Raw genomic sequence first — 16,678 nt, forward strand, 5'->3', positions numbered from 1 at the left:
CCCCCCCCCCCCCCCCCGGAACCTGCGCGCAGTCAGACCGCAGGCGGCACTTACCCTTTTTCCGGGCCTGGGCGATGACTTCCGCGGCACTCTTGCTCATCACCTTGGTGATGTACAGGGGGCAGTTGGTCTGGTTGGCTATGGTGATGGAACGGTTCACGGCTTCAGCCTCGACCTGCAGTAGAGCATCCAAGCGTGAGAACTGTACCCACACTCAGTCTGTTCCCTGAGCCCGTCTCTAACCTCCTCCCACCGGGAGAGGCCACAGTGAACCAGAGACCACTGTGTCCTCAGGGCTCTACCCTGAGTGGCACTGCAGGCGGGGGATGTGACTTGCCCAGTGTCACTCAATATTGATTGGTTGAGAGGATGGGGCAATTCCTTCCTGGCCCTTGTGGATGGTTCTAAGCGTGGTCAGCATCAGCTGGGGTCTGTAAGACATGCAGATTCTCAGGTTTCTCGGGCCCTTCCCCAGACCCACAGGATCAGTAACTCTGGGGGTGGGACCCAGAAATGTGGCCCTTATGGACCCCAGGTGATATTTACACTTGCTAATGTTTGAGAACCACCATGCTTGGAAACCAATGGCTCCCAGTTTGGTGCATTCACTCCAGGGGCATGGTCTCCAGTCAAAACATTCAGTGATGAATTTTTGAGTTGGGCTTCTGTCCCACGCCCACAAATGAAGCCAGCATCATCTAAGAAACAATGCGACCTCACAGGGCTCTGGGAATGGAGCAGGCAGATTTGTGTAAACCAAAGGCCCCTCTGTATGGGCAAACCGATCATCAGCAGCCACAGACTGGTACACCCTTCAGCACGAGATGGGAGGGCCGCTCTAACCAGAAACCTGATTCTTTAAACCTGATGCTTCAGTGAATGATGTTCCAAAGACCCCAAGGGATTACTGCTAAATAACCCCAAGGGATTACTGACCAGGTGAGACTAGCTCTTAGACTGTTATACCGTACAGGGGAATCAGCAGCGTGCGCTTGGCATGAGCAGCTGAAGGGGCAAGTGAGACGATGTAACAGAGGACCTCAGAAAGCCTTTTGCTCCCTCCCGAAACCTGGCAAAAAGGCTGGCTTCAACTCTTCCAGGCAAGGCACTGGGTCTTCCTTGGTTTTCTGCACCCCCCGGGCACTTCTCCCGGGGTAGCTCCTGGCACCCAGCACGTGCTCAAAAATGTTTACTGAGCAAATAAGTGACTTCATTTTGGGTTAATGGTTAAAGCTAGGCGGTTCCATATAGAGCTGCTACTTTTCATAAGAAATGACCAAGCTCTGGACTGAATCATCTTAGCTAACCAGTCTCTACGGCAACTCGGCCAAGAGCTGAAGTTCCGCAACTGCGCTGAGGGGTGATCTAATTTAATATACGAGGACATCCTTCGCATTTGGCCTCTTGGGCTTCAACTATGTGAAGAGAGATGTCTCGAGACGCAAAGGCAAACCAAACAGCTCTTGAAAAAGCTCATTAAACATCCAAGTGTTTTTAATTCCTGGCATAGCTGAACAATAGGCCTCCCCTCTCCTGGGCTCCAGCTGCAACACAAGGGCCTCTAGCCTAGGCAGCACAGAGGAGGGACGTCTTGCATCTCTGCGGTCACCATAAAAATCCACAGGGTGAAATGCAAACAGGACGCCACTAGAATCTGCATGGCTTCCAGGGGTGCAGGTGACTGCCCAAATTCACTGTCCCAACCCAGACTCTTCTGAAAGCGAACAGAGGCGCTATTCATAACTTCACGGGGCGACGGGTTTGGACCAGGACTGCCCCGGGTGAACCAGAAAGCACAGTCATGCTGATTAGGGAGTAAATGGAGCAGAAGTGCCAGTTCTAGGGGGCCCTACCCTGGAGCACCGGCTTCTGTGAAGACTGCTTTGGTGGGAGAATCTGGGCCCCAAGGGCCCTGTCTGGATTGGCTCATCCACTGGAAGGTGAGCTCTGAGCCCTCCCCACCCCGTAGTCGGGCAACAGGCCTGCAGTGAGGGCAGAGGCTCTAAGGTCACCGCGCGGAGAGAGAAGGTCACGTAAACCCCACGTCTCCACGTTTCACCCAGAACCATGGAAGGATCCACGTGTACCGTTCTGGTGCACATGTGTATGCCTCCGATATTAAACATAAACTGTCTCACACGCAGTGAACTCTGGCTTCAATATTATCACAACTGTATTACAGTTTAAACATAAAATTTTGTATTTGTCTCCTTACAGAGCTGTCAGGGGTTTAGGGGGTCACCTAAGCCCTGGTTTCTGATTTTAAAGATGGACCACCCCAAGGTCCAGGGAGCAAAGCAACCTGTACAGGGACGCACAGAAGCGTCAGTACACGACACTCCCCTTGCGGCCCAGGTCCCCAGCTGTCTGCATACCCCAGTCATCCCATGCTTCAAGGCCCAGTTAGGGGGCTCCCTCCTCCATCAAGAATTCTGTCACCCTAACCTCCAGTGCCCCACTCTCCCCCCAGACACCAGACTGTGTGTGTGTGTGTGTGTGTGTGTGCGTGCGTGCATGTGTGTGTGTGCGTGTGTGTGTGTTCTGTGCCACATCACACGGCTTGCGGGATCTCAGTTCCCCGACCAGGGACTGAGCCCAGGCCACAGCAGTGAAAGCCAGGAATCCTAACCACTAGGCCACGAGGGAACTCCCCAGACACCTGTCTTACAGATGTAACTGGCTCAGAACTCCACCACATGCCACGCCCCTACTTACTTTGCATCTCCCCCTTCCTCCCCAGCTTGTCTGGAATCCCTCTCAGAAGGGACCACTGCCACATCACACGGCTTGCGGGATCTCAGTTCCCCGACCAGGGACTGAGCCCAGGCCACAGCAGTGAAAGCCAGGAATCCTAACCACTAGGCCACGAGGGAACTCCCCAGACACCTGTCTTACAGATGTAACTGGCTCAGAACTCCACCACATGCCACGCCCCTACTTACTTTGCATCTCCCCCTTCCTCCCCAGCTTGTCTGGAATCCCTCTCAGAAGGGACCACTTTCTCATCCACTTCGATGTCCCCCACAGGCCTCCATCATAACACATGCTTGGGTACCACTGACGGACAGGAGGTTTCTAGACTTCCACATCCCCTATCGTCTCCCTTTCAACCTTCTCAGCTGAAAACTGGGGGAAATCCGACTGGCAGTCTGACACGGTTGGGTTGGAAAGGGCAGCAGAAAGAAGAACAGATTTTGTGTGGTTCAAGCACAAGTTAACCATCATGATGCTGGCGATGGATCATAAAACCAGGAAGGAATTACATTTTTGTATGTTCTTAACTGTTTCTTGTGCATTGGCGATATCTCCTTACCGGACTCTAAAGCTCAGTTCCCTCAGAATGCATCCATGTTTTATCCTCTTGATCTCTTACAGAGGGTTTAACACACTGTTAACAGATCCCTGGCGATGAACTAAAAAACCACCCCCAGCAGCCAAGGGAGAAGGGGGCGGCTGGCGCCTGGCAGCTCACAGGGCTGACCTAGAGGTGCACCTGCTCAGGGGAAGCACCACATGCTGTGCCCAGCCTAGAGTCGGTGCCTCTGAATCAGCTGAGAGGCAGGTGACCGTGGAAAGCAGACAGAAGAGAAAGTCCCTAAAGCAGCCTCTCGTGAGACCACAGGACCCTCCCAAGGAGCCAGAAGCTCCCCGTGTTGGAGCGTTGCCGTTCTGCCAGCCCCTAAAGGAGCCTTCCCAATCTACGGCTGGGGATTCTGAGGTTCGCAGTGCAACAGCGGCTACAAGAGAAGTCTCCCGGGCCTCAGTGTGGAAAAACAGGTTTGATGTGTGTGGTCAAAATAGCAACCAGGACCCCTCTCCTCTGACAGCTTTGGCCTGTTCAGTAAACCCAGGGCGGGCTTGCTTTCTATTTGGGGTTTGCAGGGACCTGGGGATGCAAAGCAGACGGTGGGAGAGACGGAAGCAAGCCCCCGGGAAGGCTCTGAAATGGAAACAAGCGCGCGGTTCTCACGAGGAGCCCCGGGTATCAGGAAGAGGGGCGTTTGCTTTTCTCAGAGGACAATACCCTCTTTCTCTCCCCAGATGATCCAGCCCAGCCACCGGATGAAGTGAGAGTCCACTTTCCAATGAAGCCCAGCCCCAGGTGTCACCACCTGGTTACACAGGCCCGCTGGCTTCCCACTGAGCTTGGGCTCCAGGGTGTGTGTGTGTACACACTGAGGGGTCGGGAGGGCAGGCAGGATACTGCTTGAACTTTCTAGCTCTCTGATGCTAAACTTCACACCCCCGTGATTTCTTTACACGAGACACACTTCACCACAGGATACCTCCAGGCAGCACCACACACAGGCAGCAGAATGGAATGGGTCCCCTGGATCCAGCCGTGCAATGGACTGAATGGCGCCCCCTGGAGTTGTGCGAAGGAGGCTGTGTTGTGTTGCCCTCACAGGACGCTCTAAAGCTGAAATGTGGGCTGTTACGCAGTGTCTGGCACCTCTGGGTACTCAGGAAATGCTAGCTCCCAGTGGGGCTTACAAGGAAAAGAAGGAAGAGGCATCCCTCTGCCCCTCCTGGAGACCTTGCAGCTCCAAGGCCGGATCCCCAAACTGTTTCCAGACTGAATGCAGGGCCAACCACCTCCAAGGAGGATGGGTCTGGGGACCATCATGCCTGCGCCGCCCTTCCCACTCCCACAGCTTTATCCAGGGAGATGCGGTTAAAATGATCACCAAGGCCAGCCTTGAAGGGGAAACAAAGGCACAGAAAGGAACCTTCGGAGTATCTGTGCAAGTGAGATGGTGCCTGCACGTGTGCGTGTACATGTATGTGCATGTGTGTGAATGTGCACACACATTGTGTGTTTGTGTGTATACGTGTGCATGAGTGTGCACTGCGTGTACATGTGTGCACTTGTGTGTGCGCACCCTTGTGTATAAAACCAGCCTCAGGTATTTTCAGCGTCGGCTACTGGGACTGTCTGCCTCTCACGTGACCTGCATCCCCAAGTCACTGTTCTCCAGCCACGCTCACAGCCTGGGGCTCCCCGCAGCCAATAACACAGGGGCCTGAAGAGCTCACTTCAGCCTCCTGCACCTTCGCACCAGCCCCAGTTCAGCTTTTCCGTGCGCGTGGGAAGGCTGGTGATTGTGAAAGGACCTGCATCCCAGGGCCTGGAGAGGGACCACACAATAGTGAAAATGTAATAGCTTCCATCCTTTCATCTGAGAGAAATGAGCCCAGGGCCTCAGATGGTAATGAAGGTGCCCTGGTGTGCATGTGTATGTGTGTGACTGTGTCTGTGACTCTGTGTATGTATCTGTGTGCCTCTGTGTGTGTGTACCGGTAACATGCATGTCTCTGTGTGTGTGTCTCTGTGTGTCTGTGACTCTGTGTATGTATCTGTGTGCCTCTGTGTGTATGTCTGTGTGTGTATCTGTAACATGCATGTCTCTGTGTGTGTGTGTCTCTGTGTGTCTGTGGTGACTCTGTGTATCTGTGTGCCTCTCTGTGTATGTCTGTGTGTGTATCTGTAACGTGCATGTCTCTGTGTGTGTCTCTGTGTGTCTGTGACTCTGTGTGTGTATCTGTGTGCCTCTGTGTGTATGTCTGTGTGTGTGTACCTGTAACGTGCATGTCTCTGTGTGTGTGTCTGTGACTCTGTGTGAGTATCTGTGCATATGTCTGTGTCTGTGACTCTGTGTGTGTATCTGTGTGTGTGTCTATGTGCTCACATGCAGTAAAAGGGCAGAACAAGGAACTGCAAGCCCTCAGTGTGTGCAAGGCATTCTAAGTGGCTTCTACCTTTGCCTTTTTCTGCCTCTTTCCTACATTCTTTCTCCTTTCCAGACTCACCCTCCCTCCCCCAAAGCCTAGGGAAAAGGCTGGGGAGATGAGACAACTCACCTGACCCAGGCAGCCCACTGATGGCGCCTTCAATGCCACACCCTCAGAATCCATTTTCTGCTGGGGGGAGCAGAGTCCACGGGTCCTAACGTGACCCCTTCCCAGACTCAGAGGGGACGTCCTGGCCCTAAAGTTCTGCGATTTGGGGGCCCTGGTCCCATCCGTACCCCTCTCACCCAGCATCTCCCTCCACCTGTTTCCAGGAGGAAAAATCCTAATTTTAAGTCACCATCCACTCCAGTGATGATTTTATCTGCCCTCTCTGCCTGTCTCTTTTCCTGGAAGGACAAAAATCTATTCATTTCCATGAGACCCCCAGCATCCTCTGCTCAGAGCTGCCAAGTCCTCCAACGCCTGACCTTGAGCCTTTCATTAAAGAGCCAACTCCTGAAAAGCATTCAGAGGCCACAGATTCTAATTTAGAAAAACAGGTTCTCTGTCACATAAGATGTGAGCACCCCCTTCTCACTCACAAGCCTCGCCACCCAGGACAGTGACTCTCAACGTCGGGGCCAGCAAGAACCCTGCTCTGAATTTTCCCTCCTCGATTTTGAAAGATTCTGTCTACCACACTCTGCTGATTATGTTATACCCTGTGCAGACTTATCATGGAAAAACTTACAGTCCCGCTTCTGCTTTCTAGACACTTAGAAGAGCTTTTATGGTAAGATTCTGGAGGCCCTGGCTTATGAACCACAAAACCCCAACTGCTGGATGCTAATAAAAAGCTGTTTGTGTCTGTCTACCCAAGAAAGGGCTTGAAGAATTAGAGACAGAAAGAGGAGTCTTTAGGCTAAACAAGCCATACTGCTTTACCCCACAGCACAGTCTAACCCTTCACTTTGCCTGTGTAGACACTTCTCAGTGGGTGATGTGACTTCTCAGAGGGACCAAAATCAGCACCCGAGAAGCCCAATTCTCAACAGGCAGGAAGTCGGCTCTCTGTGGCTCTGGTGGCGCCCGCTCCAGAACACGGATTCATGCATTCCATTCAACAGACGCTCACCTCCTCGGGCCGGCTCAGCACATGTCCCTCAGGGCCCGTGATGCCCAGATCCAGGATCCTCTGCTGCTCCTGCAATGTTTAAAGAAAAGCAGACTTTCAGGGAGAGCTGGACCCCAGATGGCTCTGACTGCTGAGACGTGAGTAAAAATTACTCGGGCAAGACCTCAAAATGGCACGCTGGGGCTTCCCTGGTGGCGCAGTGGTTGGGAGTCCACCTGCCGATGCAGGGGACGCGGGTTCGTGCCCCGGTCCGGGAAGATCCCACGTGCCGCGGAGCGGCTGGACCCGTGAGCCATGGCCACTGAGCCTGCGCGTCCAGAGCCTGTGCTCCACAACGGGAGAGGCCACAGCAGTGAGGGGCCCGCGTACCGCAAAAAAAATGGCACGCTGACCACTCAGCCCTCATCCCAAGACCCCACGAAGAAAGGGCACGGTACCCGGCTTCCACTGCTGCCCGAGCTATGACAGATCAGTTACAGCCTCCCAAATATGTGCAAGCTGTCCCCTGGGATGCCGAAAGCCAATGTGTCCCCAGCCCTGGGCTACAGTGTAAAATATCTATACGTGGACATCCACAGGCAGCCGCGTCACAGTGCTGAGAGGAAGGACCTCTCTGCGGAAAGGCTACACGTCCTACAGAAACGCCGAGCGGCACGTGCCTCCCCAACATTCGCGCTGTGAGGCTGTTTGTACAGTCCCACTGGGTCACTCCGCTTTTCCCCACCGGAGCTGAGCTACAGAAGCTGCTCCACTCTCGAGCATGCCTCTCACCCTGTGGGTCACGTGGAGGTGATGAAGAGAAAGCACATACCTCTGCAATGATGTCGCCGTTTTCCGCGTGGACTTGAGCAATCGCTCCAATGTCCCGGATCACGCTCAGGACTTCATAGATCTGAGAGAGGGAGGGGGTGGGATCAGAGACGGGGACCTCTGTCTTCCTGGTCACAAGTACGACACCTCCATGACAGCCACAGGGACCAGCACAGGGACCCCTCGCTGCTTCTATTAAGGCCGGCTTTTCTGACACGCCCAAGGGCAGTGGTAATTAATTAACAGAGGCAGGGTAACCTAAAAGGGCTTGAGTTAGGAGGAGCTCTTGGGTGACACCTTCTCTGCACCAGGTTTGCTGAAGAGGGTCGGGGAACACCTCTCCGCCAGACTGGCCACGGCAGGTGGCTGATTCCAGAGCTTGGTGGCACACCTGTCCTGGGGGACCAGGGCACTGGGTTCGTACCTCCCTAAAGGGAGTTACACCAGGGGCTTCATCCACCAGCCATTTCCCATGAGCACTCACTGGAGGCAGCTTTCAAGACAACAGCAGTGGTCCGAACATACCGAATGCCAGTGAGCAGGCTTTTCTTACCTGGGAATCCGTTAGCTGGAAGCGATCTTTGAAAGCCATGTACACGAGGAAGGAATTTACCCCTAGTGGACAGACAAAACAGAGAGGTGGAGACGTGATAAACAGATAAACCAATAATCTGGAAGGGAATAAGGAAGTAATAATATTATGCATATTTATGCAGAGAGACAGAAAGTCAGAGAGAGAAAGAGGGAGAGACAAAGAGAGACAGAGATGAAGACAGAGAGAGAACGATAAAGTGAATGTGGTAAAATATGAACAACTGGCGAATCTGGCAACAGGGTGCATAAGGATTCTTTATAGTATTTTTACAATTTTCTCTAAAGTTAAAACTGTATCAAAATTTTAAATTGCCCGTATTTGTACACCCATGTTCATAGCAGCATTACTCACAATAGCCAAAAGGTGGAAGCAAAATGTGTCTGTGGATGAATGGATAAACAAAATGTGGTCCAGCCACACAATGGGATATTATCCAGCCTTAAAAAGGAAGGGAATTCTGACACAGGCTACAATATGGAGATGAGCCTCGAGGACATTCTGCTAAGGGGAATACGCCAGTCACAAAAGGACAAATACTGTAGGATTCCACCTATAGGCCAAATTCATAGACACAGAAAGTAGAATGGGGGTTGCCAGGGGCTGGGAGGAGGGAGAAGGGGAAGTTATTGTCTAATGGGTACAGAGTTGCATTTTGGAACGATGAAAAAAGGTCTGCAGATGGATGGTGGTGATGGCTGCACAACAATGTGAATGTCCTTAATGTCACTGAACTGCACACTTAAAAATGATTAAGATGGTAAAGTGTACACTATGTTGTATTTTACCACAATTAAAAGTGAAAAGTTAAAAATAAAAGTTCCTAACTGTTGTGACTTTAGCAAGAAGATGAATTAGAAGACCCTGCAGATGAAGATCTATAATAAATGTCGTTTCTCTGGTAAACCAATTGCCTTCCAGGCCAATTTTTAAGAAAAGTTTTTTAACAAGAAAAGGGCTGTGAGTGTGACAAGCAGATGTCACAGTTCTCACCCTGGCATTTTAGAGTTCTTGCTTCCGGAGGCACCAGACCAAACATCCCTGCTCAACATTCATCACAATGGTAAACAACTGTACTGACAACCTGCTAGCCTTGGAGCTTAATTCAAGTTGTCGGGAGTGCTGGAAGCTGCCTGGGTTCAGTGCCTCAGGACATCCCTGCCCTTGTCCCCCACTAGGCAACAGTTGCTATGGAAACCCTCCAGGTTGATGTGGAGTAAATTTATTACAAGTATTGAATCCATTTGAGTGTCAGTACTCTCAAAAGTGAGAAAGGTCAAGGGTTACCTAGTTGCATTCACATGGGACCTTCATGCTGCAATGAATCTTAAGGTATCTAACCCAATAGCCTCATGTGAGATTTTTTTTCCTAATTGAGACTCATAAAATTTAAGTGATTTGCCCAAGGTCATACTAGCTAGCTTCTGGAAGAGCAGAGATAAACCCAAGACTCCAGATTTTTATTCTAGGCTTTTTCTACCAAATCTATGGATAGCTACCAGATCCATGCCTAGATTTTACTTATAGCTCATGGCATTTCTGAGCCTAGCAGTCCCAGAACCCTAAAGCATAGATGCTTCCTTGACGATTAGGATCCAAAGAGGTCAACATGTGACCCCACGTGACCTCCAGCCTATAGCCAAGGTCAAGGAGACGCCCAAAGATGATGTGGTCTGGTAACACCACCCAAACCCCCAAGGTTCCTGTGGACAAGAGGGTTCCGGAGGCACCTTGAGGTGCTTAAGATTTCCCCCAGCCTCCCTGGGAATCTTTTAGAACCCAGTCCTTAGAATCTTCCTCCCCAAAATAGTCCTATGGACAAAGACAGAGCCCACAGGTGGTCCCAGAGCCTCATCACCCTCAAATCTACCCTGATTCTTCTGGGTCTGCAGGAAGAGACTGCTCAAGCCCTGTACTCAGGGTCCCGGGCTCTCTCCTAAGACTGCCCGGAATCCTCCCTGGGATATCCATGTTATCCTTTGAGGGCAAATCACTCTCACAGCCTCAACTCTCCAGCCTGGATGGCGCACACAGCTCTCTCACACCAGTAAGCTATGACTAGCTGTCTGGCCACCTGCTATGAGCACGAGCTGCAGCCTAAGCCCTCCCTCCTGGCAGGCACGTGGGTGTAGAAGGCATCAATCAGCACTCTTCCCAGAAGCCCTCCTTCAGGGCTCAGCCAGCTCGTGGGCTGAGAAGAAAATATCCCCAGAAGGCGCTGGGGCAGCACAGCCTACCGTGGTCCTTCACCAGGGTCTCCATCTCCTCCTGGATGCCCTTGTGCCACTCGGTGATGTCCACGTGCAGAGAGTAGTCGCAGCAGGACTTGCTGTCGGCCCATTCCCTCCACTGGTCGAAGGCAGCCAGCAGGCTGGTCCCAGGCTCGGGAACCACATGGTCAACTAGAAAGGAACAGACATGCGTCGTCACCAACAGGAGCTTCAAGGGTTGCGGGCCAGCAGCTGTTTCCCCATTTCGACCCTGAACAAGGCCTTCTTGGGTTCAAAATTGAGATGGCGATCTCTACAACCAGATTCTAAGAATCCACTTAAGCCAGCTGACTACCCCAGAAGGAGAAAGCAGAAACTTGGCAGGGCACGACTCCTCCAGTGAAACCACGCACGACCTGCCCTGATCTGATTTCCCAGCTCAAAACCGCTGAAAGCACAGAGCTCGGGCACATTTCAAGGACAATGAGTCCTTACGGACAATGGCAGTGTCAGATGGCTGGCCAGAGCCGGCAAGCCCTTCCTTGTGTTGATAGCTGGCTCGTGAGACGCCCCCTACCAGACGGCAAGGAACTTGAGGATGCTGGACCGGAGCCATGCAGACTGGGCCTTTTAGAAGTTCCCCGGCATATCCACTCTCTCATCACCACTCGGATTTCTGCGGCATAATACCACTTTGTAATTTAAGGGAGATCTTTCATCCTACGAGTTCAAAGCATTTTAAAACTGCGGTTATTGTTATATTATTATTGAGGTAGGCTGATACGGAGGACAGAGGCCTCTGGAGTCAGGCTCACCTGAGTCTCTTTCTTGCCTCCACCCCCCACCAGCAAGGTGAGCTACTTAATCTCCACTACCCTGAATTTCTGTGCTGGTTTAAAATAGCGATATTACGTACCTCATACATTTGTTATGAGAACTCAATGAGACGGCATGTCAACCTTGTGTCACTCCCCAATTTAAATCCTCCAACGGCTTCCCCTTACACTTCAGATAAAAATTAAAGTTCCCAACAAGGTCCTCAAGATCTTGGCTTGGCCCCTGCCTACCTCTACAAATCACCCTGGACCACCTACCCCTTGCACTCTGATCTCCAAACACACAGGCCATCTTTCAGCCTCCTCCCTTCTGCCACACGGCCTTTGCACATGTTGTCTCTCCTAGGTCCTGAAGAGCTCTTGCCCAGTTACCATGATTATTATTACTCATCTTCTGCACAGAGACACTGAAATACAAACTGAAATGACGTGTCCAAGGTTGAATCAAACTTACGTAACCAAGAAGACAAAACCCAGGACTCTTGATGCCTAAAGCAATGAATCATTCCTCTAAATATTAGATTTTCTACACCCAGGTAAGCTGTTCTCAGCTAAGAAAATGCCAGCCCAGGCAGTGCTAGTGAGCTCAGATTTCTGAAGTGGATCAAATCTTGCAGACGCTGCTCAATTGTAATCAACCGAGCTTGGCTTCACATGCTTGAAAATACGGACATCTAGGCTGAATTTTCTTTTGACAAAATTTACTTTTTATAAGTAGTAGCATATGTAATTAAGTGGGTAAATACATTGCTGGTATTGTAATACATATAACATATAATGTTACCTAACAAAAGCAATGAGGATATACACTTCTAATACAAGTCTGTTCCGTCTGTAAAATACTAACATAGAAACTCTGACAAAGTGATTTCAAGTTTTCTTCTTAAATTGTGTCCCCCTGCCCCTGGCAAAAAGAAAAAAAAAGAAAAGAAAAAGAAAAAAAAGGACGAAAACCTGACGTTGTAGCAATCACAGTTTGGGCAGTATCTCCCTAGTCACGCCCCTGGCTTCATCACCTGCCCTCCTCCAAAAAGCCTTTGGTAGCTGTCCACCATCTCTAGAGTGAAATTCTAACTCCTTTTCTTGGTCCTGAAGACCGGTCCCTGCTCATCTCTCCAACATAATCTCCACCACCTACCCCCTGCTCACCACCTTCAGGCCACCCCAGCCTTGCTTCACTCTTTGACCTGCCCGACTCCCCGACCTCCAGGCCTTTGCACAAGCAGTGCTTTTTCCTTGGGCATCTCGTTTTCCTCCCTCTGATTGGGTTAAATGTCACCATCCCAGGGTCGCACCCCCATGTGCAGTAGTTTCTGCATCGTTTCCGCACTTTACTCTCTGATTCTCCCCCTCCCATCCCCGGTCGCTGGGATGTAAACTCCCTCAGAGCAGGGGGTAGGTGCCTAGACGTAGGAAGTGCTCAATACCTATTTTCAACAAATGAATGAATGCTCCCTTCCAGCTCCCACGCCACCCTGCAAGATCAGGACATGCCCTCCTGGGAACACAATCAGATTTTCCTGCTCAATTCCAAGCATAGGTAAGATCATCGGGTGCTATGCTCCTTGAAGTTCAGGGTGTATAAAAATTATCTTGAGAGCTTATTAAAACCCAGGTTCCTGGACGTCACCCCCAGACTTTCGGATTCTGTAGGTCTGGGCTGGGACCTGAGAATCTGAACTTTTACTAAGCTCCCTGGGAGCTTCCACTCTGAGCATCAGTAACTGAGGGCAAATCTTTTCGCACTGATTTCTTCTGCCAAACCGCCATTCACTCATGCCCACTTTACCATCAGGGTCCTGTTTACCACACAACAGCATTATCACTGACCAAAAATATCTGGTTCTCTCCATATCCAAAAGCAGCTCCTAGAGTTATGAACCCTTGAAAACTCAGGACACAGGCAGAGTTGAGGGCTTCAGGGAAATAAACACATTTCCTCCAAGAGCTAATGACACTCAGAAACGTGTCCACGAAAAGCCTCCACGTGTTTTCCCACAGTTCTCTTTAAATAGAACCTCTCCTGGGAAGAGCTGCTCCAGGGAACAGGGCAGAGCGTCGTACTCATTTCCGGAGGGAGCAGAGATTCTCCTCTGAGGACAGAGCCTGGAAATGACTTGCATGGAACTCACAGGCCTTTTCCCTGATGACTTTCCTAAGCCATCTGTCCCTACGAGAGCCTGGCTTCTGCCTGACAGTTGACTTCTCTCCGCTCTTGTAAGACGTGAGGGACAGCTCATCAACCCAGCCTGGCATCAGACCAGGAAAGGATGGCCTTTGGGGTTGGTGAACCCCAAGTTCTGATTCTGACTCCTGCTGCTTCACCCCCCTGCTGTGTATATTCCTTGGGACCCCCCCCTCTCTTCACATATAAAACGTGGGCATGAAACAACTACCGTTGAGTGCAGGGCTGTAAGAGGTTCAAGAAAGCGTGTGAAAGCACCTGGCAAAACATCTGGCACACGCTGAGTCTTCATTCCCTTGGGATGAGCCATCGGAAACACCACTGTGGTTTCAGGAGGAGGCCTGTGAACCTGGTTTATGAGACAGCCAAGAAGATGCCCCAAGACAGCGGCCTGAACTGAGGGGTTCCAACCAGCGTTGGGAAGTGCTTGCATTTAGAAGACACCAGCTCTTTCCAAAGGACTGTTATTACTTCTCTTAAAACTGTCAAAGGACCCTACTTTTTTTAACAGCTTTACTGAGATATAATTCACATACCAGCCTATTCACTCATTTAAACTGTTCAATTTTTAGTCTTGTCACAGAGTTATGCAGCCATCACCACAATCTAATTGTAGAACATCGCCCAAAAGAGAAACCCCATAGCCAACAACTGCCCCTCCCCACACCCTCCCATCTCTGCTACTCCCAGCCCAAAGCAACCGCTAATTTGCTATCTGTCTCTACGGATTTGTGTCTGGCTTCTTTCACTTAGCATAGTGTTTTCAAGGTTCGTCCACCGTCTCATGTATCAGCACTTCATTCCTTTTTATTGCCTTGAGTCGTTTTGGTACCCTGTTGTTATGTTTATTGGATATCGGCAAAGTGTTAACACCACGTAAATATGCTGCTCCTGGAAAATTCAAATCTAGGACCTCTTTGGAGTTTGCAGTATTTAAAAGGCCCTATTTTTTAAACTTCTTATAGTAATTGTAGATTCACATGCGGTTGTAAGAAACGATACAGACAGATGCTCAGACCCTCCACCCAGTGACACCCCCCAGCTAGGGGTGATGTCTTGCTAACCTGAGTACAACATCACACCTAGAAAGCCAGCCCTGACATAATCCAAGACCCCAGATTTTTTAAAAGCCAGCGGTTAGTGTTTCTGATCAATTTGCACGGGGCCCTTCGTACTCAGAACTCATAGAGATGCTAGAAAATCACCACCGCAGTCCCGGTTCTGGAATTGAGGTGGGTGAACAAGAACAACATTCCAGGTCTGCTGGGGGGAGAAGCAGGTAAAACAGGAGAAAGATGCGGGGGTGGTCAGCCCTGCCAGGTCCCCGCTCGGGCCCTCCCCCTGCCTCTCCGAAGCCTAACACACAGATCCCTGTAGGGGCAGGTCTAGAATCTCCTGCAGTCGGTACACACATCACCGGCGCTCCCTGGGGCCGCTCTTGAAACTATCAGAACTGCCCATCACCAGCCTCCCCTTCCAGAATCAGCACTGCCTCATTCTCCAGGCCCCGCACTTAACTGTGTGTGCGCTCGCGCGCGTTGGCCTCACCCATTTCCATCTTAGATAAATTAATGGACTTGAATTAAAAGCAAACCATCAGGGAGATAACAACACAAACCACCCGCTGCGTTTCGGGGCTGGCGTCTACTCAGCGAAATGCCAGGTGACCTAGTCAGCAGGGAATGGCTTTTGTTGGTAGAGAGATAAGAGCCTTTGGGGAGCCCGGCCTGACAGTTTTGTTCTGAAAAAAGGCAGAAAGGGAAGAGAAAGCACCTGTACCTGGGGATAGGAGAGGGACACATAGGAGACGTAGTGCCTGAGCTCCTGACCAGTCCTGCCACCTCCTCAGCATGTGACTGTGGGCAAGATATTCAGCCTCCATGGACTTGAGATTCCTCATCTGTAAAATGGGGTTAATACTTGTACCTAAGCCACAGAGTTCTAGTGAGGTGTAAATGAGTCAATATGGGAACTACCCTGAAGAGTGCCTGCTACAGGAACACGCTGAAAAAGACCAGCAGGTAGACAAAGTCACATCCCTTCATAAGGAAAACTCCCACATGAATCCCTTTGTGAAGGTATTAAGATGCCTCTAAAGCACATGCTTCCGGGGCTATAACTACTCGCCTTGCACAAACATACTCCTTCTCCCACAAAGCAAGGAAGCATTTTCCTAAGAGCTGGAACTATCTTGAACATTTTTTTCTTATATAACTTTATTTATTTATCATTTACTTTTGGCTGCATTGGGTCTTCACTGCTGCGCGCGGGCTTTCTCTAGTGGCGGCAAGCGGGGGCTACTCTTCGTTGCAGTGCACGGGCTTCTCATCGCGGTGGCTTCTCTTGTTGCGGAGCACAGGCTCTAGGCACGCGGGCTTCAGTAGTTGCGGCACACGGGCTCAGCAGTTGTGGTGCACGGGCTTAGCTGCTCCGCAGCATGTGGGATCTTTCTGCACCAGGGCTCGAACCCGTGTCCCCTGCATTGGCAGGCAGACTCCTAACCACTGTGCCACCAGGGAAGCCCCTAGAACAATTTGTGCCTGGTTTTCTCATCTACAAACCGGCGATAATAATGCACCTCACCGCATTTTTGTGAGCGTTCAATATGATGTAGTCTACCAGGTGCTGGTCAGATATGACCAATTACCATTCGTATTCTCTTCTCTGTGTCCCCCAAAGCATTAATTAAGCAGGAAGACTGGCACACAGAAGGTGCTCAATAAGCACAGGAGAGACCAAACATCACACGTGCCCCTAGCAAGCAAGGCCTCGGCCATCTCGAGGACTGGGCCACTCTTCCTCCCAGGGGCCCAGCCATGGGACTCTGCGAACTAACACACCCAGCTTAGGACCCCTACCCTCCACCAAAGTCCTTGTCACACACAGCAATCCCATCCATCCCCCATATAGACTCACCATGGAGGCTGGTACATCCCAGCCCTCCTGAATGAATGCCGGCAGGGGGCCCCCAGCCTTAGGCTAGCCCTGGCCAAAGAAAGGAACAACAAACTCAAGTGTAATTCACAGACTCTGAAGATGGGAGGAATGGCAAAAATAATGAATATTCATCAAGCACTTCCTATGTGTCCAGGACTAATCTAGGCATTTTCCTTGGATTATCGCCCTCTATCCTCACACCAGACCCCTGCAGTAGGAGCCATGATGGCCTGAGATTTC

General features: G+C 50.8%; 1 protein-coding gene across 1 annotated transcript in view; it reads right to left on the bottom strand.

Annotated features, from left to right (window-relative positions):
- Positions 1-16,678, bottom strand: part of DPYSL2 (dihydropyrimidinase like 2) — a 75,902-nt gene that overhangs the window by 23,162 nt on the left and 36,062 nt on the right. The window contains exons 4-8 of the mRNA XM_007466187.1: positions 10,508-10,672; positions 8,232-8,293; positions 7,680-7,760; positions 6,869-6,937; positions 55-175 (exon numbers count right to left, since the gene is read on the bottom strand). Of these exons, the coding sequence (XP_007466249.1) occupies positions 55-175; positions 6,869-6,937; positions 7,680-7,760; positions 8,232-8,293; positions 10,508-10,672 (498 nt within the window). The remainder of the gene's footprint in view (positions 1-54; positions 176-6,868; positions 6,938-7,679; positions 7,761-8,231; positions 8,294-10,507; positions 10,673-16,678) is intronic.

This window comes from Lipotes vexillifer, unplaced genomic scaffold, assembly GCF_000442215.2.
Source record: "Lipotes vexillifer unplaced genomic scaffold, Lipotes_vexillifer_v1.1 scaffold308, whole genome shotgun sequence".
In the NCBI taxonomy this organism is placed as follows: Eukaryota; Metazoa; Chordata; class Mammalia; order Artiodactyla; family Lipotidae; genus Lipotes; species Lipotes vexillifer.